Source organism: Girardinichthys multiradiatus, chromosome 14, assembly GCF_021462225.1.
Source record: "Girardinichthys multiradiatus isolate DD_20200921_A chromosome 14, DD_fGirMul_XY1, whole genome shotgun sequence".
NCBI lineage: Eukaryota > Metazoa > Chordata > Actinopteri > Cyprinodontiformes > Goodeidae > Girardinichthys > Girardinichthys multiradiatus.
In genome coordinates, this window is record NC_061807.1 from 26,776,858 (window position 1) to 26,799,443 (window position 22,586).

Below are 22,586 nucleotides of genomic sequence, written 5' to 3' on the forward strand. Positions count from 1 at the left end.
AATCCAATAAGAGAAAAGATTATCCTCTTGTACAGTTATTTACAGCACTTGTATAACCACAGCATAAATTTACAGGTCCACTGGAAGAAAAATCTCAATACAAATATTCAGAACACTACATGACAGAAGGCACACACATGGATGCAAAGACTACACAAAATTGCTGCCTGTGGTCTACAAAATAAATCCTATCTAACCTGAGCGTCCATACCATAAACCAGCTGGAGTGCAAACAGAGTAGAAACTTTAGACCCGCATACATGACAACACCCAAACATTATGTACATATGGAGTACCAAAAGGTTTCCTGAAATCTTTTTCTCTGGAAAACATTAAAACCTAAGGGGGGAACACGCATATAAGGAACTCTAGCTCGGATTTAAAATGCAATGCAGGGTTCCTACACTCTGAAGTTTGGAATTAGCTGCAAGTTTTGGGGGTGGGTAAAATGTTTTTCTAGACATATTCCATTTTCAAAAGGATATGTCTATGCCTAATTAATGCAGTGGTTTTATGAGATATGCTTTTTTATATTTGGGGTATTACATTTGTTTTTTACCATCAGTATTTTGGTTAATCAGTTGCTGGCTGAACACTACTTGATAAATCAAAAAGGGCCATTTAACTAATTTGGTCAATAGAAAACCTAACATTTAAGCTAAACTGGACCTGTGGTTATTAATTTGGGTCTGAAACATGCACAAAAAATTCTATTTTGGTGAAGTTTAATACAAGTACAAAAAATTCAATATCTGCATTTAGTCCAAGATACTAATTTCCTTATTTGACAAAGCCAAGAGTTGTAGAGCTTGTTGAAGCTTCGATCAGTTAAAATAACTGATCAAAGCTAATTCAGAGACACCACAGAAGCAGTGGCTCTATACAATGCTCAGGTAGTAAGCCAGTTTCAGCATTGGTTTATTTGTGCAACCTGCAAATTAGAGCTGCACAATAAATTGAGTCAATATTTGCTTGGAGCAATATTGTCATTGGAATATTTAGCGACAGTATCACAATTAAATGTTTTCCTCCAACAAAAAAGGCACAGCAAGTTCAAAGTTAAAACGCCATACACAAATATCCAGAATTCAATAAAAATGTCAAAAAAATCTGCAAAAGTATGGAAATTTGTAATAAACATGTTGGAACCCTGATGCGTTGCTTGATTTCCAGTGCATCTAGCGATTTATATCTGGTACTGATGCAAACTAGTTTAATTCATTCATAAATGAATTATAATTGTATTTTTTTCTAATATATTTGTTCATTTCCAAAATCTACTATCCTAAAACAAGAAAAAAATGAAACCATTAGTCAGTTCTTGAAGAAGCCTTATTCTAGCGTGTTCCCATCTTAAGGAAAAACCATCAAGTCACTTCAACTTTCTAAATCAGTGATGTCCATTTTCAGTCCACAAAACTCAATATCCTGCATGCTTTAGATACATTTGCCATTACCAACAAGATGGTGAAGGGCTAATACAACCATTTGAATCTGATTTGTTGGAGCATGGTTACATCTAAAACATGCAGCACAACCGATTCTTAAGAACCTATACCTATACCTCCGTTCACCTAAGTCCTTCTTTATAAAGTGCAGGATTTCCAAACTTTTTCCCTCTATCAACACTGCATCTGAGTTCATCAGCATTAAATAAAATCATCTCACGCCGGCAGTCAATGCCTCAACAGTCAGTTTTTTTTTGTTGAAAATATAGCAGTCAGTCTAACCCGTAGGTGTTGAGCTGTTAGAGCAAAGGTCAGAACCACCAGTAGTCTAACTGCTGTGGTACCAGCAAACAACAATTTCAAAAAACATCCACATTGTCACACATTCATCTTAACACTGCTCTGGCACCACAAGCTATATGAAATAGAACTACGGATCTTAAAACATATGTCAAAAAATAACATTTTGGAGTAGGGCCCATACACAAACTTCACTCTAAGCTGTACTCAGTGTGTTTTTTGTTTCATTTGGACTCTTCAGTTGATGCTTTCATCCCCCAAGTAGTCCAGTTCCGTGCTGGACTTGTTCAGCTCCATGTCCATATCCATCATGCCCGCCACTGAGTGCTGATTAAAGTTGGCTGCGATCTGATCGAAGGTCTTACCCCGGGTCTCTGGCACCCGAAAGAATGTGAAGATGAGGAAAAAGAGGAGGAGCCCTGCGAATATCAGGAATACATATGGCCCACATAGATCCTAGGAAGGAAGATTTATGAGTTACTGATAAATTTAGTTGGACCAAATGTCAAAAACATTTGCAAACCTCTCATTTTCTAGTGCTGATGGTACTCACTGCAACATATTGGAAGCCCATGCCAATGACAAAGTTGGCAGTCCAGTTGGAGAAGCCCGCCACAGCCATGGCAGCTGGCCTTGGGCCTTGAGAGAACAGCTCAGCTACAAAGAACCAAGGAATGGGACCCGGACCCAACTCAAAGAAGGCCACAAAGCCAAAGATAGCTAGCATGCTAATGTAGCTCATCCATGGAATGCTGTCCTGTCATGTGGGGGCAGCAGTTTATTGAGATTGGTAAGACCAAATAACAACATACCAAACCTGAATATTGGAGTTACTCACCAGTAAAGCCAGAGCTACAGTCATAATAATGGCAGAAATGCACATTCCTCCCAATCCTAACATGTGTAGTGTCCGCCGACCCATCCTCTCCATAAGGAAAAGCTGTTTATGTCAGAAAAACAATGTAAAAGTGAAACCTTTACTGAAATCTGAGCCTAATGTACGTATTTTATTCAGTCACCTCATTAAGGTTGTTCACAAGTTTAGTTTCTACCATTTACCAATTAGCAACCGATTAAAACAAAAGCTAACAGCAAAATTAGTGTTAAAAACAAAAATTCTGTGCGAAATCTAAATTTGACCTCAAAATCACCTTTCCAGAAAGACAATGTGCCATTACAAGTCATTGACAGAATGAATTACGCAACTGCAATCTGTTTTCTAACTACTGAGACACATTGTTGTGCTGAACTCCCTCATTCCCTACTCATCTGTTCTAAGAAGGCAGACTTTGTTGTAGACATAAAATGCTCCTAAATGCAAGGGAGGAACCAGTGTTGTGTTTGCAAATCTAGTAAAACTTAGCAAAGAACACATTTTGAAATGGATAGCACTGTTTCTAGCTTTCTGCTATAAAGATCATTTTCACCATTTCTTTGGTTGAAGAGAAAGGCCAAATATAACAGTTTGACCAACAGAAAATTATAGTGTAGCATAAGCAAATTGATTCATAAGGACCCGTTAGCTAAAACTTGTCCTAGAGTATATTATCAATGGACAGATGATTCATCAAAGTCTGCAGTCCCCATGACATGACTTAAAACTACATGTGCATCTCTAAAACTTAAAATATCGTTGAAAAGCTTTTCTAGTTTCTTAAAGACGTGATTTTCAGATCCTGTTTCTCAGGTGTAGAGACTAGGGAGGTACAGGGAAATTGGCTGGTGACTGGAATAGATAGATTTTTAGTTTAACTGGACATGATCGCTCCACTTCAGGTGGGAATCAAAAACAATCCAACCAGTGAGCACATCATACTTCCTCCCACAGTCCAGAAACATGACTGTTAGATCAACTGAATACTCTAAACTGCCTTTAGGTGTGAGTGGGTGTGTGAATGGTTGTCTGTTCTGTGTGTCTCTGTGTTGCCCTGTGACGGACTGGCGACCTGTCCTGGGTGTACCCCGCCTCTTGCCCTGGAGATAGGCACCAGCTCTCCCTTAATGACACTCCAAGGACAAGCTGGAGTAGACAAATGTTTGGTGGATATGCCACCACCATGGGTTTGACATGTCAAATATTATATTTCTGACTGTTTTAATGACATTAAAACCTAAAATGTATCAAACCAAACTCAGCTCAGCTGGAGAAAGGACTCAACATGAAAATGAGTGACCAGCCTCCTCTTATCTTATTTACTCTTTGATAACAGAGATAAACACAGAAAGAGACACTTATTGACTCAATGTGGTTCAAATCAAGCCTGTATAAAGTGTCTAAAACACTTAAAACTAAATTCTATTGTGAGAGTAAGCTACCAAAGGGCAGGATAAAGATATCTCACCGAGACCACAGTGAAGGCACAGTTTACCACTCCAGCTCCTATTGTGGCATAGACTGGACTCTGGACTCCTGCCTTCATGAAAATACTGGTGGAGTAGTAGAAAATCTGTAGGAGGGATTAAACAGATCTGAGTTCAATCAATACCACACACTGAGTCCCAGGTTAAGTTTTGAGACCTTATTATTGCTATGCCAGAAAATGTATTCAGAAAAAAATCAAACTCACTGCATTGACTCCAGAGAGCTGCTGGGAGAGCTGCAGCAGGATGGAGATGATGATGGGCTGACGGTAAAGAGTGGAGCGAAAGAGCTCAGGGATGGATACTTTTCTCTCCATGTCCATCCTCCTCTTCTCCTCCTTCATCTCTGCTAGCATGTCACCCACCTCCTGCTGGCCTGTTAACCTCCTCAAGCCTGTTCAGAAGACCCACCAATGAAGCATGTCTGGCAACTAGAGAACTGACAACATCCAACAATCTTTTGCTTAATGGTTTACTTATTGTGGCCAAGGTAAACTTCAGGTTGATTCACACCCTTACTAACTCATACGCCCGTATTGTACCCTTGCAATGCCATTTTTTCCAAACTGCTTTCAGTTTCTACTTATGTACTTAATCGTTGCATATCAGTTGTTTTTTTTTTGAGGAATAATAAATGTAAATTAGGAAAAAAATGCTCAAATCTCAAAAGTGATTTGAATGTATTGTGGACTATTTTTTGAATATTTATTTTATTCACTATTTCCACTAGTATTTACATATGGGGTCCCTGTAGGTTGAAAAATGGTTGGAAATTGTCCTCAGATCAGATTGCCTACAGGTTACATCATGGCACCGTGTCAACTGGCAACTGAGTTTGTTGCAGGACAACTCTGTGTTTAAAGTGGGACCCATATGGGTCATAGATTTATTGTGCAATTTGAACTCATTACCTACATGCCCATTTCCTTATTATCCATTAAAGACTCAGCAAAGACCTACATAAGGGGCCCAACTTGTTTTCCCGAAACAGGATTCGTTTATTATCAACCATAAATTATTATTATAATTATTTAATTTCCCTTTGGGATTAATAAAGTATTTTTGAATTGAATTGAATTGAATAATGGGTCCCACAATAGTCTATTATGAGCCCAAGCTGACTAAGTACACATCTAAACTGAAGCACTTCAATATGGGGCCAACATTAACAGTTAACTCTAAAATTATAAATTTCCCTGGCAGATTTAGATTTGATCTTTAGCTGTACTTATTTATTTAGTTATGATCTAACGTGACATGTAATCTGTTTTAAACTTCAAAACTAGCAATTATCACACAATATCTTTAGGTTTTTATGGCAAACTATGGTGTTTCAAGAACAATGTGTAGCACACCGACTCTACTCACCACTCTTGGCGTGGTGTTCCTGACTACGGACGATGTAGAGGAATCGAGGGCTCTCCGGGCAGAAGGGCAGCAGACCCATCTGGAGTACAGTTGGCACCACGGTTAAACCCATTAGAACGGGCCATAGGTGTTCACTGCCCAGTAACGTCTCCAGACCCAGAATCTTATCCAATGTAACAAGAAATAAAGTATTAATGTGGTACGCTGGGTCTCGAGCAAGAGTGACATCTCGGGCTCATCATGTCTCTAGAGCAGTAACGTATTATAATGTATTAGCATCTTTACAAAGGGTGCCAATAACTGGGAGCTGTATGCAGTCACACCATACCTGTGCTATAAGAATGCCGGTGACTATGGCCAGTTGGTGCAACGTGCCGAGTGCACCTCGAAGACTTGTAGGAGCTATCTCCCCCACATACATTGGTGTCAAGCCAGATGCAAGCCCTGGGCATAAAGGAAGAGAAAGACAGAAGTTTGTTATTTGAAAAAGGAGTGACCAATTAATTTAAAAAAAGCTGTAAACCTCCAGTTTCTTTTTCTTTTTTACAATTCAGTTCGCATGAATAAGTACAAGGAAAACCAAGGAAAGATAAATCAAAACATTATCTTACCACAGTAGGCCCCAATGATGAAACGTCCCAGGATCATCATTTCAAAGGAGAAACAGAGCTTGGACATTCCCATCAGACTCCCACCAATGAAGGCAAACAAATTGTTGGCGAGCATCGCTTTCCTCCTGAAAGAAACATAAAAAAGCTGGAATCATGGTGCATGTTTGAATCCAATCCAAGATAAATGATGGGTTACATCACTTGTTTCGCATTTAATGTGAAATGCTTGGTGAATTAGATGGTCTTCCAGTGGTATGACTGTGAACATGAAATCTAATTTATTTTGGCCTCTAGAGGGCAGTGTGATACAAAAACTCCACTGTTAATAACATTGCATGTATTTATTTATTTATGACAGCTGTAATAGCGACATCGATAAGACTTACAGAAAAATATCTGTGAATGTTTTTACCAAACAAACAAATGAAAAAGCTCTAAAGCTGACAATGAAAATTTTAAATATTGCAGTTTAAAACTGATCAATATGATTTTTAGTCCTAAGCAGCAAAACTTCCACAGAATAAATTACTGTAAGATTGAAAATCCCCTAAAACAAAATTAAAAACTACAAGAATTTTATAATTTGAATAATAACTAACTTTTGTTTTAAATGTTCAATCTTCTTTAGCATTGCTTAGTGGCTGACACAATTCCCTACTGAAAAGAAGCTGCAAATTTGCATTTAGTGTTTCAACAGGTCTTTTACATTCATTACCTCTGCCAAGGAGGTTGTGTTTTTGTCACCATTTGCCAGTCCTTCTGTTTGCAAAATATCTGAAAACGTTATGAACAGATTTTGATGAAATCTTCAGACAAGGTGTGTATTAGGACAAGGAACCGGTGATTAGATTTTGATGGTGATGTGAAGCACCATATGGATGCAGGAGTTTTTTTTGAAGGATTCTTTATCATTGCCAGACCATAGTAGGACAACTCGGAGTTCCCAAACGGTTCCTCACCCTGTCAGCAGCTGGCATACAATGACCAGAAGACATCCGGAGTATAGCTCATCAGTATAGAAAAAACCTGACATGCATCAATGACACTATTACCTAGGTGGAGGTCTGCCCTCTATGAATGCTTTCTAGTTCATATAGTTATCATTTTAAGGCATTTTGATGCTTGTTTGACACATAACTTTTTACCAAGTGACATTAAATTATCATCAGAATTTGACTGTACTGTAATATAATCTGATTAATTATATATGTCTCGATTGTACTAGAATAAATTAGGTGGATCTGAATTACATTTGAGCCAATATGGAATGTTTAAATATAGATTTCATTCATTTGTCTTGTAAACTGCCTTGAGATGACATTTCTTTTGGTTCAGTGCTTTAGAGATAAGCAGTTAAGTGAATTTAAAAATGTGGTTGTAGTTATGTTTCAGTGTGAAGTAGTATTGAGAAAACATTTAATGTCAGTGTCAGCTAAAACTCAAGGAAGCCAGCAGACAAGGGTGAGAGGGCAAAAACAACATAATATAAAAGCTTACTATAGTTATATTTCTAAAATATAAGTTAATGTTAGCCATCTATTAAGCTGTGTTAGCTAAATAAAGGAAATTCAAACAGCAGAACCAGTATGTCTCTAAGGCTCAACCCATTTACCCTAAGGAGCAATCATGGTTACATAATCAATTTACTAAAAGGGGATTTTTTTTTTTTGCTTTATTCTATGATTAAAAAACACTTAACAAATGTTGAAGATAATGTAATCATAGCTATGATCAAAAATACGTTGTATCATTTTAGCAGCAGAGAGACAACAGCAGTTAGATAAAGCTATTAGGGCTGGGAATTTAATGCGTTAAATTCAATTATTTATTTAAAAAAAAAAGAAAAAAACTCTGAATATACAACTAAATGGACTGTTGTGTAAAGAAATATTGATCCTTATTAATATCTTAGTGCTATTAAGCAACCTTTTTTCATGAAGCCATAATATAATTATACAACCAAGTGTGGAAGTTTTTATTCTTATATCTAAGAAGGGTACAGCAAAACTACTAAGTACTCCATCTTCCAAGGAGTACTTTGACCTCAGAGGTCACAGCAACTATCCCACCAACACCAAAAGCAGCTGCTTTTCAAGGAAGACATGTTAAGATTCTATCCTGTTGCCCCACCCATACTTCTTACACCCTCCCTGACGCTGTCCTCTACCCACTGTTATGCCCAGCCGCCCGGCCAGTTTCCATTTTGACTTTGGTTACAGAGGGAAACTTGGATGACACACATCGTGGATAGAACTTCAGCTGAATCCTTACGACTGGATACTGAGGGTCACAAGGACAGTAACAATGTAACATAGATAGGAACACACTGAATCATAGCTAAACAAAGGAAAGATCTCACTGTTTGGTAAGATTTAGAGCGAAACCCTCAGATACAGTCAGTTTACCAGCGGTGCAACTTTTATTGACACTCCTTTGGTAAAGATGTGTAAAAAGCCTTAACATAGCTTCATGTTTTATTGCACTAAGATGCTGAATAGAAGTCAGAAGAAATAAGGAACTTAAACTCCACGATTTGTCAATAATGGTAAGACAAGGTGTCTTTGTTTGAAAAACAGCCCCCTTCGCATCTACAAAACTCACCTCACACCTCAAATATGAACTCAATTAAGAAGTATCTGCTGCGTCTCAGATATCTCGGTCATGCATCATGGGCTAAGAACATGTCCACTTCCAGCATGTTGTGTTTTCCTACCTGCCCAGCCACTCTGAGATGAAGCCCACACAGAAGGAGGAGAGCATGCCACCGATGGAGAATATGGCCACAGACAGCGACCAGAGGGAGGTCAGGGTTCCTGTGGTGATGGGTTCTCCATACCGGTGGATCCATGTCGCATTGTAGTCCTCCTCAATGATCTGCAGAGGATGTACAAAGAAAAAATGTGATAACTAATTAAGCTATAGCAAATAAGTATAAAAAGCTCTGGGATTATTTGTTGTAAATCCACATGAGACACAGTTGATTTGCAGCACCCTCCACACTGATTGGCACTCCAGCTATTAATACATTGTACAAATCCTCTTAGTCATGGGACAGTGTTAGTCTTCTCTTGTAACATTTCACAAGGTTGGAGCATGCAGAAAGAGAGATTCTTAGACTTTTCCTCTTTTCACAATCTACCTCGATCATTTATGATTCGAGTCTGGAGGCTGACATGGGCATCACAGAAGGTTGATGCAATATCTTTGGCCATGGGCTTTGGATCATTATCTTGCTAAAAGACCCAGTGACTAAACCATTACGATGACGACACATAAATCAATAGTAAACCACTTTACTGTGATTTTGCCTGCCTCGTGCATGCGTTTGGGTCCGCCAAAACAACAAACCTTATCAGAGATTACCCTCCCTGGTGCAATGTACTCTAACAAGGCTCCCAGTGCTTTTGAAAAAAATAGGCCCACAGCATCAAAGGTCCTCCATCGTACTTAAAAGTGGGCATCAGGTGCTTTTAAATATAATTATCGTTTCCTTTACTCCAGACCTATCTGAAGCGTTTGTTGTCAAAAGGCTTATCTCAGTCTCACCTGACCAAAGCACACATTTCCAGTCTCATTAGACTTCAACAAGCGCACGTTTATGATAGTGGGCCAGAAAAGGAGTTTTACTACAATGTTTCATAAACAGCCGTTTGGCATGAAGACAGCATCTGACAGTTGTTATGGAGACTTGATGACCCCAGGATGCCTCTTTTTGCTGCAGTCCTTGCTGCAAGACTGACCATTGGAAATTTATTTTACCTCCCTTTGTATCCTCCTCACAGTGAGTGACGTCAAGAAAAAAACATCCTTGACCAGCCTTGTTTGTCACAAGTTCAGTTGTTTCAGACTTTTTAAGCATTGCCCTGCTAGATATGTGCGGGTTTTAGCAAGTTGTTGTTTTATTGGAATCATTTCCTGACTCTTTAAGATGGAAGACATACATCTGCTTGACTTTAACGCCATGTTCTGTTGTCTTTCCTATATTGAAGACCAAAAAGAAATCAGCCTGTGTGTCATTTCATGTTATACCCCAAAAACAACAGGACACCATGGATTATTATTTAAAAGTTTTTAGAATCTCTTAACATTAGATTTTACCCCGAATAATAAATGTTTTCAGTCAGAGATTATAATTCTGCTATCAAAGATGAACTTATTTTAAGGTTTAAACACAACTTTACCAATAAAAGAGTATTGTGTTCTATAGATGTAAATGGAACAAACAAATGCAGTTAACATTTGATGGTGTTACATTTATAGCCACCAAACTAAACCAAAAAAAGCAAAGTCTGGGTTAATGTGCTTTTGTTTGTTTGAGTGTTTACAGTAAACCAGCTTCAACAGCAGCAGATCTCTGGGTACCAGCAGCCAAGACCAACCCACAGCAGACTGCATTTTCTGTTTGTCTCTTTGCAAAGCTGTTAACTCTTTCTGTTGCACCAAACAAACTGTCTGCAGATTTGACATATCTCAATGAAAGCATTTAGCTACTTTGCAATAACAGTGCCATTCATGTAATGTTCAAATGTTCAATATGACATTTTCACTAAGCACTACCATACTAAAGCATCAAATGTGGTGACAAAATGAGCATTAAGTCAGTCTTTAATGAACCATGTGTTTCATATGTATATATTTTGGGTACTGAGAATAACTTTGAGATCATGTTTGCTTCAAAATATGACAGACAAGTCATTTCATGTCTCCTCCTTCATCATAAAACAAACTGCAATATGATTTTATTTTCATAAAATTAAAAGCATTTCCTGTTTTTCCATAATTATTATGCTGTTATCCTTATACATGATTCCTGATGTGTTTATTTTCTTTTGTCTGGATGAGCTCAGGACATCACATTCCAGCTGAACCTCTATCTTTTCTGTTTCCTAAACACCATCTGACAATGTTTTGCTTTGACATGCTACCTTGTAAAAACAGAAAGTAAGGAGAACGTCTGTCAAAAGGTGTTGGATAAACAGAAAAACACATTGGCATTATGGTAACAATGCCCCCTGTAAACATTTTGAGTGTGTGGGGCTGGCTTAACAAGCACAACAACGCAATGTAGTCTGTGTTATAGTGAAACTGTAAGGGTTCAGTCCATCAGAACATCTGTGAACATCAATTTTCATGTTTTGCCACAAATTCCCTATTGGATTTAGGTACGCTTTGATGGACACAAATATGCTTTGAGCTAAACCATTCCATTGTATCTCTGGCTGCATGTTTAAGGCTGTTCTCCTGTTGGAAGGTGAGCCTCCACCCCATCCTCAAGTCTTTTGCAGCTTCTAACAGGTTTCTTTCCAGGATTCCCCTGTATTTAGCTCCATCCATCTTCAAATCAACTATTTCCCGCTTCCATCTCCCTGCTGAATATAAGCATCACCACAATATGATGCTTCCACCACCCTGTGTTACCTTGGGAATAATGTGTTCAGGGTGAAGTGCACAAAGCATGTGGCATGTAGGCACATTTTGGTCTCATCTTACCAGAGCACAGCCATATTGTGCAAATTGTGAACAGGATGTCTTATCAACGGCTTACTTTTTGGCACTCTTTGATAAAGGCCAGATTTGTGTAATGCTATAGTCCTATCAACAGATTCTGCAAACCTGAGCAGTGGATTTGTAGAGCTCCTTCAGAGTTACCATTGGTCTCCTAGCTGCTTCTCTTGTTTTGTAAATTAATACATGTAAAAAAAAATAATAATAAAATGAAAAGAAAAGAAATGAGGTGGATAAATAAAATAAGGAAAATGCAACATCTGTAGCTAAATCTCCATGGCTCCTGCTCTATTCATCTCTTCACCAATTTGTATGAGCACATTAACATATGGTTTCTTCAACTCATACATAGTATACAAACCATATCAATCCTTTTTGTTTAAGAAACCCAGTGTCCTTCGTCAAGCATTTTGATGAATTATGATGGTAAATACAGAAATCTTAAGTATATGTTGATTTAAATAATTTTCAGGAAGCATCAAAATAACTCACATCAAAATATCTCCAAACAACCTCCTGCTGATAGATATTGTTTATTAAAGTCACATAGTCACGTTTTCTACGCATTAGCAGTTAAAGAAAATTACTTTTAATCATCAGCTGTCAAAGACTTAAAAATTGTCCCAGAGAAACAGACGAAAACATCCCATTGTCATAATGGAGCGTTTCTTTAAACTCTGAGGAGAACACAACCACAAATTCAGGGCAGCGTTTTAACAGATTTATTTGTGAAAAAATGAACGGGGCAAGACAGAGATCCAGACAACGACAGCAGGAGACTGGTTCTTTCCCGGAAAGGAAGGTGACAGGGTTATGGATATCCCAGGGGAATTAGAAGGCGTTTTCTTTCAGGAGGATTTGTTCAGGGACTTACAGCCAGAGTGGTAGTGGCTTAGCTGGGGAGGAAAGTCCTTCCTCTGTGATGGAGGTTGGCAGGATGAGTGTGGTCGGCAGCAGTTTCTTTTCTTTCCCTTAGTTCTCAAGTGACGTCTCAGCTTAAGCGTTCCCACATAGGAGGGTGGGCAAGCAGGTAACAACAGGAGAAAGGTCCTCCACAAGAAACCTTTCCCAAGCCAGGGCCAGAAGCTGAGGAGGCAGGGAGACTCACAGTAGGAGACGAGGAACACACCTTGAAGCTCGCTCAGAAACAGATCACAGGACTAGGAGCCTTAGAAACCCGACAGGGAAGGTCTGGGGAAAAAACTAGACAAGAAAAATTCCGATTAGACTCAGGAAAATGTATGCAAAGGCACTGCACACCATGGTCAGTTACCACAAAAATGTAGCAACGGCTGACATCTCCCTCCTAGTTTCAACTCCTTAAGAAGCCCAGTGATTAGACTCAATCAGCAGCACCGGCCAGGGAACGCTCTAGAGCAGAGGGAAGGAAAAAAAAACACACAAACTGCACACCAACACAGAGACCTGACATTACCCCCTCCACAAAGGACTAGACAAGACTGGTTTTATCTGGGACACATGGAATGTGGGGTGGACACGATAATGGGATGGCAACTGCAAACGAACGGTGGTGGGACTGATGATACACTCTATCTTGAAGGGCCCCAAAAATCTCAGAGCCTTTAAAGGAAAATTCTGGGAGGACAACCAAACCTCCTGTCCCGGGGAATAAGTGGGGGCGAGTCTTCTCTTCTTATCGGTGTACTTCTTGTTTTGAGTAGCGGTGCGTTGGAGGCCGGTCTTAGTTTGGTTCCAGATTCTCTTACAGGAAAGGATGTGACTACGGACAGATGGAAGAATGGGGTCAGGAAAGGCAGCAGGGAGGAGTGAAGGCTGGAAACCAATAGATGCCTCAAACGGCGAGAAGCCGGATGCAGCAGATATGTGGCTATTGTGTGCAAATTCGACCCAGGATAGATGTTGAGTCCAAGAGGTAGGATTATTGTTACACAAACAACGAAGAGTGCTCTCAAGCTCTTGGTTGAGCCTTTCGCATTGCCCGTTGTTCTGGGGGTGGTGGCCAGAAGAGGTCTGGGATCTAGCCCCTAAAGATGAACAAAAGTCCCTCCAAACCCGAGAGACAAACTGTGGACCTCGATCAGAGAGAATCACTGTGGGGATACCATGTAACCTAAAAACATGATTTATCAAGAGCCTAGCTGTCTCGGAGGCAGAGGGGAGCTTAGTGAGAGCCACTAAGTGACAAGCTTTAGAAAAACTGTCAATGATTGACAGAATGACCGTCTTGTTTCTGGATGGGGGAAGTCCAGTAACAAAATCCAAGGCTCTGTGTGACCAAGGACAACTAGGAACTGGTAAAAGTTGAAGATAACTTGCCGGGGGTTGGTATGATAGTTTGTTTCTAGCGCGGATAGCACAAGAAGAAACAAACTCAGCAGTGTCCTTATTTAAAGAGGGCCACCAGAAATAATGGCGAAGAAAATCAATAGTGCGGCTAGTTCCAGGATGGCCCGAGAACTTAGAAGAGTGGCCCCATTGTAACACTCTGGGTCTTACAGTTTCTGGGAGGAATAGGCGGCCAGGCAAACCTCCACCTGGGTCAGGTTCATCCAGTTTTGCTTGGTGTATAAGGCCTTCAAGTTCCCAGGACAATGCTCCCACAACGCAGGATGGGGGAATAATGGGTTCTGGTTCAGCCTCCTCTTCAGAGGCAGAAAACTGTCTGGACAAAGCATCAGGCTTTACATTCTTTGAACCTAGACGGTAGGTGATAGAAAAATTGAAACGGGAAAGGAAAAGTGACCAGTGTGACTGGCGGGGGTTAAGGCGCTTGGCTTTCTGGATATTAGTCAGGTTTTTGTGGTCTGTCCAGATAACGATGGTTAGGGAAGAACCCTGTAACCGGTATCTCCACTCCTCAAGCGACATCTTTATGGCGAGTAGTTCTCTGTCTCCAACATCATAATTTCTTTCAGCGGGGGAGAATCACCTAGAGAAAAAACCACATGGGTGCAACTTGCCATCTTCCGGGGACTGTTGAGAGAGGACTCCTCCAACCCTGGGCTCAGATGCATCAACCTCCAGGATAAACTGTTCCTTGAGATTGGGATGGGTTAGAACAGGAGCAGAAGCAAAACGCTGCTTGAGGGTGGCGAAAGCCTCCTCTGCCTGGGGAGACCATATAAATGGTTGTTTAATGGATGTCAGGGCAGTAAGAGGAGAAGCAATTAGGCTGTAGTCCTGGACAAAGCATCTGTAAAAATTGGCAAAACCTAGAAAGCGTTGAAGCTGTTTGGCTTGTTGGGGTTGGCCACTCCAAAACTGCAGAAATCTTGCTGGGGTCTGGCTTCACCTGTCCACTCTCAAAGATAAATCCAAGAAAGGTTACAGTGGGGACATGAAATTCACACTTCTCAGTCTTTATTACAGACTGTTCTCTAAAAGTCTCTGCAACACTGACCGGACATGATGATGGTGATCCTTTGGGTTCTTTGAAAAAATGAGGATGCCATCCAGATAGACAAATTCAAATACGTTCAGGAAATCCCTCAGGACGTCATTTACAAGGGCCTGGAAGACAGCTATGTATGCAAAGGCACTGCACACCAAAACCAAAAGGCATAACTAAATACTCAAAATGTCCGATTGGAGTCTTAAAGGCTGTTTTCCATTTGTCCCCTTCCCGAATCCGAATAAGATGATAGGCGTTACGCAGATCAAGTTTTATGAAAATAGATGCTCCTTGAACTGCTTCAAAGGCTGAGGAGAGAAGGGGAAGAGAGCATTTATTCTTGATGGTTATGTTCTTTAAGCTGCGATAGTTGATGCAAGGCCTCAGAACACTAGAGCAGAGGGAAGGAAAAAAAAACACACAAACTGCGCACCAACACAGAGACCTGACACCCATGGAAGATAGTTCATACCCAAAATAGGCTTCTAAAGATGAAATAGTAAAGCGGTGAAATTACCAGCACCCACTTACTGTTCCTGTTTACATACAAGCTAGTGTTAGCACTGCGGCACAGCTAGCTGTTATAAGAAGTTAGAAAATCAGCAGAGGGAACTTGCATGAGCTATTGCCTCTAAAATAAGCCAAAGGCCCTTGTTTAGTTTTTCACAGCAAATAATTTTTGCTCTGTGCTAACCAATAGGGAGTTGTTTTTTTAGTAGAATGTTCTTTTAATAGTAGCAAGTCTGAGAAGATGAAGTGAGACATACAGATGCACAATCAAGGCATTATTTTGGCAATAGCGGTTCATAGTGTTATTGCGGTAGCACAAAAAAATAAATACTGACACTATTTGCAGCTGATTTATTGTATCTAAATAGTCAATAGAAGGTATTATTTTCACCTTTTGAGGTGCATTGATGACTCCAATGTTGTATCCAAACGTTAGCGATCCCAGAACAGCAGTGAAGACCGATAGAGCAAGGGTTCCAGTCACTGTCTGCAGGGCAAACAAACAAAACAACACAAAAAGACCACAAAAATATTACTAGTTGTAGCCTGGTAGTAATACTGGAAAGTGTGCTGATGTTATAGGTGATGTCCCACATAATTTCTTTCAAATGAAAATGGACAAATGCGTAAAAGGTGAATATCTAAAGATTCTGTGTGTTTGGATGAGGTTAACCTTTAATTGGGTTATTAGCAAGATGTCAAAATCCCCCTAGCTTACTATTTTGACAAGTGCTGTAATGTCAAGAACTTATTAAGCACGACTGCCAGATTGTTCTAGAGAGCAAGGCTGACGGTTTTCCAGTTTTCTACCACGATGGCAATATGGCAATGTCATAGTTTTGTTGTCTGCATAAAGGATTTTTGGTACAAGGACTGCTACCACGTCCAACTATATTAAAGAGTCAGAGAGGTTGGTATGGAGCCAGTCAAAAACAAAAACACAGCCTTGTTTTACCAAATGCTTTGTGTGTTTATACTTTTAACTCTAAATACAGTATATTTGATTTTGTTTTCCATAAGATGAACATCAGCCGGGAAAAGCTAGCAGAGGTGTAGCTGTTTTATATGATTTCCCATACATCACTGAAGTGATATTTTAGCATCCATTAAAAATATAAAATCTTGCACTATAGCAAGATACATTAGAAACGACAGTGGCAATGGTGGTAGGGGTTTGAATCTCTCACTATGTCCTTGGGCTTTCACCTGCTTTGCCTGCTGATGGTGGTCAGAAGGCCCGGTGGCGCCGATTGTATGGGAGTCTCGGTTCTTCCAGTGAATGATTGGGTGGATGACTGATTGAATGTATTTCTTAGCAAGCCGCTGCATTGCGCTGAGATCTAGGCTGTATTTAAACAGTTAGGTAATATTAACTATAAATAAGCTTGATCCTGACCAGAGACAATCCCTTCAGTGTCATCCATGACCTGAACTTTCACTTCCCTCAGGTTTCCCGTCAGGAACCGGGCACTTGTCTGAGCTGTGACAGATAAGATGACCTTGGGGAATCGAGGTCCACCACCCATTGAAAGGGTTGAACTTTCATGCATCATACAAAAATTTAAATGTCTGACAATAAACCTGTGGTTTCATGTTAATCTTTCACACATTTTGTGTTGTCATCTACATCTCTGACCAAACAATGTCTGGAAAGAGGCGTTGGTTACACAGAAATCTCTGGAGCCATGATTGAACAACTTGACCTCATAAAAAGGTAACATTCTGATAATGTGGCCCTGGTGAGAGAAAAAGGATACATGTATCTAATTATATTTGTGCACTAGATAAAACCTCAGGTTTGTAGAAACAACATTGATGACAAAAGTGAGCCAAGTTTCTTTTGCAAATGCAATCCTCTATTTTTCTTACATTCAGTTCTTGTAATCATTTACCAAAGTTTGGCCCATCATAAAGCGTCAAATTCAGCCATATTGCCACGTCTTGACCTTGCTGTGTTAAGTCTCTAAATAAGCGCTGTTTAGCATTTTTAGCATTGTGGGTAAAGGTAAATAGTGCTTCATGAGTGAAAATTCATTGCAAGCACAACTAAATACTCTGTAATTCATTGAGTCACAGTTGCCAGGATATAACCTGTGCATCAGGATACATGTCTTACATGTCAGAATCCTGTATGGCTAATACAAAATTCATTATATTAAGAAACTAAATTGCCTCTGATCTGTTGGTGTTACAATTGCAACCAACTGCAGGCTTGGTCAATAAATGATTCCTTTTTAAAGCCTTCACACAAGTCTTTTTATAGGAGCTGATACTTTGGTGAACATGACAGAAAAAAGTTGACCATGACTGTTTATGATCCAGGATCGCTCCAGAATTGATTTCTCCCAAATCTTTCCTCTCAAACCAAACTTAAACGATTACACTTGACTTCTCAAGGTGAGATTTTTTCTTTTTTTACACTATGGTATTCAAAGCCACTAATATTGTCAAACCATGCTTAAAGTGAAATAAAAATATTGGATTACTAATCTTACTAATCTTCACTTTTATGTTATTTGTTTTAGTTGACTGAAATTCAGTTTTTCTTTGCAAAACTGAAATGCAATATCTCAGAGAGATTTTGATTGGTAAAATGTTCAGCTTAAAATGCGCACTTGCTGGTTAAATAATAAACAATTTTCCTGTAAGACACAACTCCCCAAATCATTTTGCAACTATAAAACAGAGAGTAAAGGTTACCTCCCCTCCGAGCTGCTGAAACCCGGCCGGCATGACTTTGACAGCTTTAAGCACCCGGTCTCAGATGGTGACAGATGCGTCTGGTGCCAAATGGAGACGACCCCGGACTGAAACCCGCGCAATCAGCAGCGAAAACAAAAATAAACGGAACAATATAATATAATCCAAATCAGAAAAGCCCCAAAGTGTACAAATCTGCTGCGCCCCGGAGCGCAGGTTGCCCTCTCTTCTGTATAAGGTTTGTGTTGCCAGTCCAGCTCGGATAGAATGACGACGTTGCGCAAATGCGCATTCTCTTTCGTACATGTAGGAGCGGAGAGGGAGGAAGAAGAGGGAGATGAAGGGTCGGGAGAGAGAGGGACGCTGCTCTGAAGAGGTCGAGACGCAAGCAGGAAGCTGCCTTGACCTTAACTGTCATTGGCTGAAGGGGAGACCCAGAGCCGGCCCAAGGCCGAATAAGCCCCTAAGCAGAATTTCATTTAGGGGCCCACTTCCAGGTACTCCTACCAGCCACTAGAGCGTCAATGGCCTCCCTTTAAACCGATCTGGCATAACATTATGACCACAGATAGGTGAAACAGCATCTTGTTAAAGCCTTCAGACGACTTCTACGTATTTTGTCAAATTACATACTTCAATATATTTTGCTGGGATTGTATATGATAAACCGGCATGTAGTTGGTGATTTTTTGACGAATAGAAATCTACACAGTGTGGTGTGCATCTACAGGTCCTTCTCAAAATATTAGCATATTGTGATAAAGTTCATTATTTTCCATAATGTCATGATGAAAATTTAACATTCATATATTTTAGATTCATTGCACACTAACTGAAATATTTCAGGTCTTTTATTGTCTTAATACGGATGATTTTGGCATACAGCTCATGAAAACCCAACATTCCTATCTCACAAAATTAGCATATTTCATCCGACCAATAAAAGAAAAGTGTTTTTAATACAAAAAACGTCAACCTTCAAATAATCATGTACAGTTATGCACTCAATACTTGGTCGGGAATCCTTTTGCAGAAATGACTGCTTCAATGCGGCGTGGCATGGAGGCAATCAGCCTGTGGCACTGCTGAGGTCTTATGGAGGCCCAGGATGCTTCGATAGCGGCCTTTAGCTCATCTAGAGTGTTGGGTCTTGAGTCTCTCAACGTTCTCTTCACAATATCCCACAGATTCTCTATGGGGTTCAGGTCAGGAGAGTTGGCAGGCCAATTGAGCACAGTGATACCATGGTCAGTAAACCATTTACCAGTGGTTTTGGCACTGTGAGCAGGTGCCAGGTCGTGCTGAAAAATGAAATCTTCATCTCCATAAAGCTTTTCAGCAGATGGAAGCATGAAGTGCTCCAAAATCTCCTGATAGCTAGCTGCATTGACCCTGCCCTTGATAAAACACAGTGGACCAACACCAGCAGCTGACACGGCACCCCAGACCATCACTGACTGTGGGTACTTGACACTGGACTTCTGGCATTTTGGCATTTCCTTCTCCCCAGTCTTCCTCTAGACTCTGGCACCTAGATTTCCAAATGACATGCAGAATTTGCTTTCATCCAAAAAAAGTACTTTGGACCACTGAGCAACAGTCCAGTGCTGCTTCTCTGTAGCCCAGGTCTGGGGAATGTGGCACCTGTAGCCCATTTCCAGCACACGCCTGTGCACGGTGGCTCTGGATGTTTCTACTCCAGACTCAGTCCACTGCTTCCGCAGGTCCCCCAAGGTCTGGAATCGGCCCTTCTCCACAATCTTCCTCAGGGTCCGGTCACCTCTTCTCGTTGTGCAGCGTTTTCTGCCACACTTTTTCCTTCCCACAGACTTCCCACTGAGGTGCCTTGATACAGCACTCTGGGAACAGCCTATTCGTTCAGAAATTTCTTTCTGTGTCTTACCCTCTTGCTTGAGGGTGTCAATAGTGGCCTTCTGGACAGCAGTCAGGTCGGCAGTCTTACCCATGATTGGGGTTTTGAGTGATGAACCAGGCTGGGAGTTTTAAAGGCCTCAGGAATCTTTTGCAGGTGTTTAGAGTTAACTTGTTGATTCAGATGATTAGGTTCATAGCTCGTTTAGAGACCCTTTTAATGATATGCTAATTTTGTGAGATAGGAATTTTGGGTTTTCATGAGCTGTATGCCAAAATCATCCGTATTAAGACAATAAAAGACCTGAAATATTTCAGTTAGTGTGCAATGAATCTAAAATATGTGAATGTTAAATTTTCATCATGACATTATGGAAAATAATTAACTTTATCACAATATGCTAATATTTTGAGAAGGACCTGTACAGTGCTGTGAAAAGTATTTGGCCCCTTACACATTTCTTCTGTTTTTGCTCTTTTTTTGGACACCTAAATAGTTCACATCATGAAACAAGTTTTATTCTAAGTTTTACTTCAGTTAAATTCTGAAAAGCAATTTAGAGATGATTTCATTTATTAAGGTGGAAAAGCTATCCAAATCAGCCTGGTTCTATGTGAAAATATGATTGGCCCCTTTGTTAAATCAGTAATCAACCATATTTTACTACATTTCACTACAAATGACTACAGGCCTGTTGTTCTGACGTCTGTGGTCATGAAATCCTTTGAGCTTCTGGTGATGAAACATCTGGACATCACAGGGCAAACAGGTCAGCAGATGATGCAGTGAACTTGGGACTACACTTCATCCTCAGTCAGCCAGGGATGTACGACAGGATCCTGTGTGTAAACTTCAACACCATCAACCCAGACATCTTACATCCGAAGCTGTTCATGATTAAACAAGGAGAAAAATTGGGCAACAATGGCAGCCATGGGAGAGGTCTAAATTCAAAACCACTGATGACCAAAAAGAACACAAAGGCCCATCTCACATTTACCAAAAATCATCTTGACGTATATTGTGTGCATACAAGACAAAGTAATACTTTTTGGAAGGTTTGCTTACATCTACTGTAAGATTTACAGAACATTTTGACAGCCAAACATGGTGGTGGACCACATTATCAGAATGCATGGGATAACCAATTTCCCTTCATATATTCTGCATCTCAGCATCCCCGCAACTTCCTCCCTCACCTGTCCACTGTGTTCATTGGTCTTCATGAAGCTGTTCATTCTCCAACAATCCACACAGGAAGATTCTGTTTACTAGAGGTACACCTGGATTTAATTTAAAGGTATCATGGGGGCAGAATATGAATGCAAGTCACACCTCTCAGATTTTTCTTTGTAAAAAAATTCATCTCTCATTTTATTATCATTGCATAATTATGCACTACTGCGTGTTGCCCAATTACATATTCCTCATATATCCTAACATGATATGTTGACGTCTAAGGTGGCAACCTGAAGAAAAGTGAAAAAGATTGAGGAGTGCGAAAACCTTTTCAAGGCCCCATATAGTCCACTGGACTTTTTGAAGATTTTGCCACCCCTTTGCAACCTGCAGGACCAAAAATGTAATGCATGTAAACGTATTAGATTTTATGAGGTAAAAATAACAACATGTGTTGAGTATAGTTCAGCATGGTTCAATATTTCTCATGTGCAGCAAATAAGGGCTCGTCTTTGCCATTGTCTTTCATCCCAACAGGCTTAAATCTCTTTCTATTTCAGATCACATGCCAAAGAGGTCACATTCCCCCCTCTCTCACACCACCACCCCTTCCCCGCTGATCCCTGTCTGTCATTTACAACAAAGCTTAATCCTCCCCCAGCAGGCAACAGGTGCACTCTAAATCTGGGCAGTGGCACCTGAGTTAGGAGCGTGGGAGTGGCTGGACACAAAATTTAGGGGAAGTATGAGTAAAGGGGGGTGTGTGTGTTTTGTAAGTCTTGCATGGGTGCAGGACGTTTGCCAAACAACTTTGCAGGCAGAAGCACCTCCTCAACATCCATCTCTCCTAGGTGCGTTGCTTTTCCCTTTTGCGAAACAGCTTGACCCCCCTTCTCTTAAAAGCCAACCGAGTCATGTGTGACTCCAACTAAATGCAGAGAAACTTTACACCATCAGCACGGTGGGGAAGAACCCCTGCCAGCATAGTTTGAATGCTTATGTGTTCAGCCGGGAGGAGAAAGAGACGGGATAGTATTCCAGAGGAGATCATATGAATTCATACAGAGACGGCCAAGAACAAGAACAGACTTCGACAACTGTACACATTTCCACTGGATCCCGTCACCCTGCTCATTTTAACTGGACTGGAGACTGGAACTAGTGACACCAGCCAAGTTTTTTATACCGGCCGAGAACATCACACCACCATAAACATGCACCATGTGATCGATCTCGTTTGATGCACGGAAACAGCATGTGTAAATACTGTTCCTCTTCATCGTGACCTATATATAAGACGGGTGTGTGTGTGAGAGGTTTGCGTGGATGGTTGGGGTCATCTGGTTCAAATATGCTAC

At 40.4% G+C, this 22,586-nt stretch overlaps 1 protein-coding gene across 1 annotated transcript; it reads right to left on the reverse strand.

The window, feature by feature from the left end:
• Nucleotides 1-19: 19 nt before the first annotated feature.
• On the reverse strand, nucleotides 20-18,511 carry LOC124880686 (solute carrier family 2, facilitated glucose transporter member 4-like). The gene is made up of 11 exons (XM_047385952.1): nucleotides 18,177-18,511; nucleotides 15,868-15,963; nucleotides 8,802-8,962; nucleotides 6,089-6,213; nucleotides 5,806-5,921; nucleotides 5,478-5,640; nucleotides 4,316-4,503; nucleotides 4,091-4,195; nucleotides 2,587-2,688; nucleotides 2,302-2,505; nucleotides 20-2,204 (listed from the first exon to the last, which is right to left on the reverse strand). Exons 1-11 carry the CDS (start codon nucleotides 18,207-18,209, stop codon nucleotides 1,986-1,988), a joined length of 1,512 nt encoding a protein of 503 aa, XP_047241908.1. The 5' UTR covers nucleotides 18,210-18,511; the 3' UTR covers nucleotides 20-1,985.
• Nucleotides 18,512-22,586: the final 4,075 nt, after the last annotated feature.

Excerpts from the sequence above, each read along its gene's own strand:
- LOC124880686 (XM_047385952.1), bottom strand. The coding sequence starts at position 18,209 with ATGCCGGCCGGGTTTCAGCAGCTCGGAGGGGAG. Across the intron at positions 6,214-8,801 it reads ATCTCAGAGTGGCTGGGCAG|GAGGAAAGCGATGCTCGCCA; the intron begins GTAGGAAAACAC and ends TGTTTCTTTCAG. Across the intron at positions 2,506-2,586 it reads CTGTAGCTCTGGCTTTACTG|GACAGCATTCCATGGATGAG; the intron begins GTGAGTAACTCC and ends CCCACATGACAG.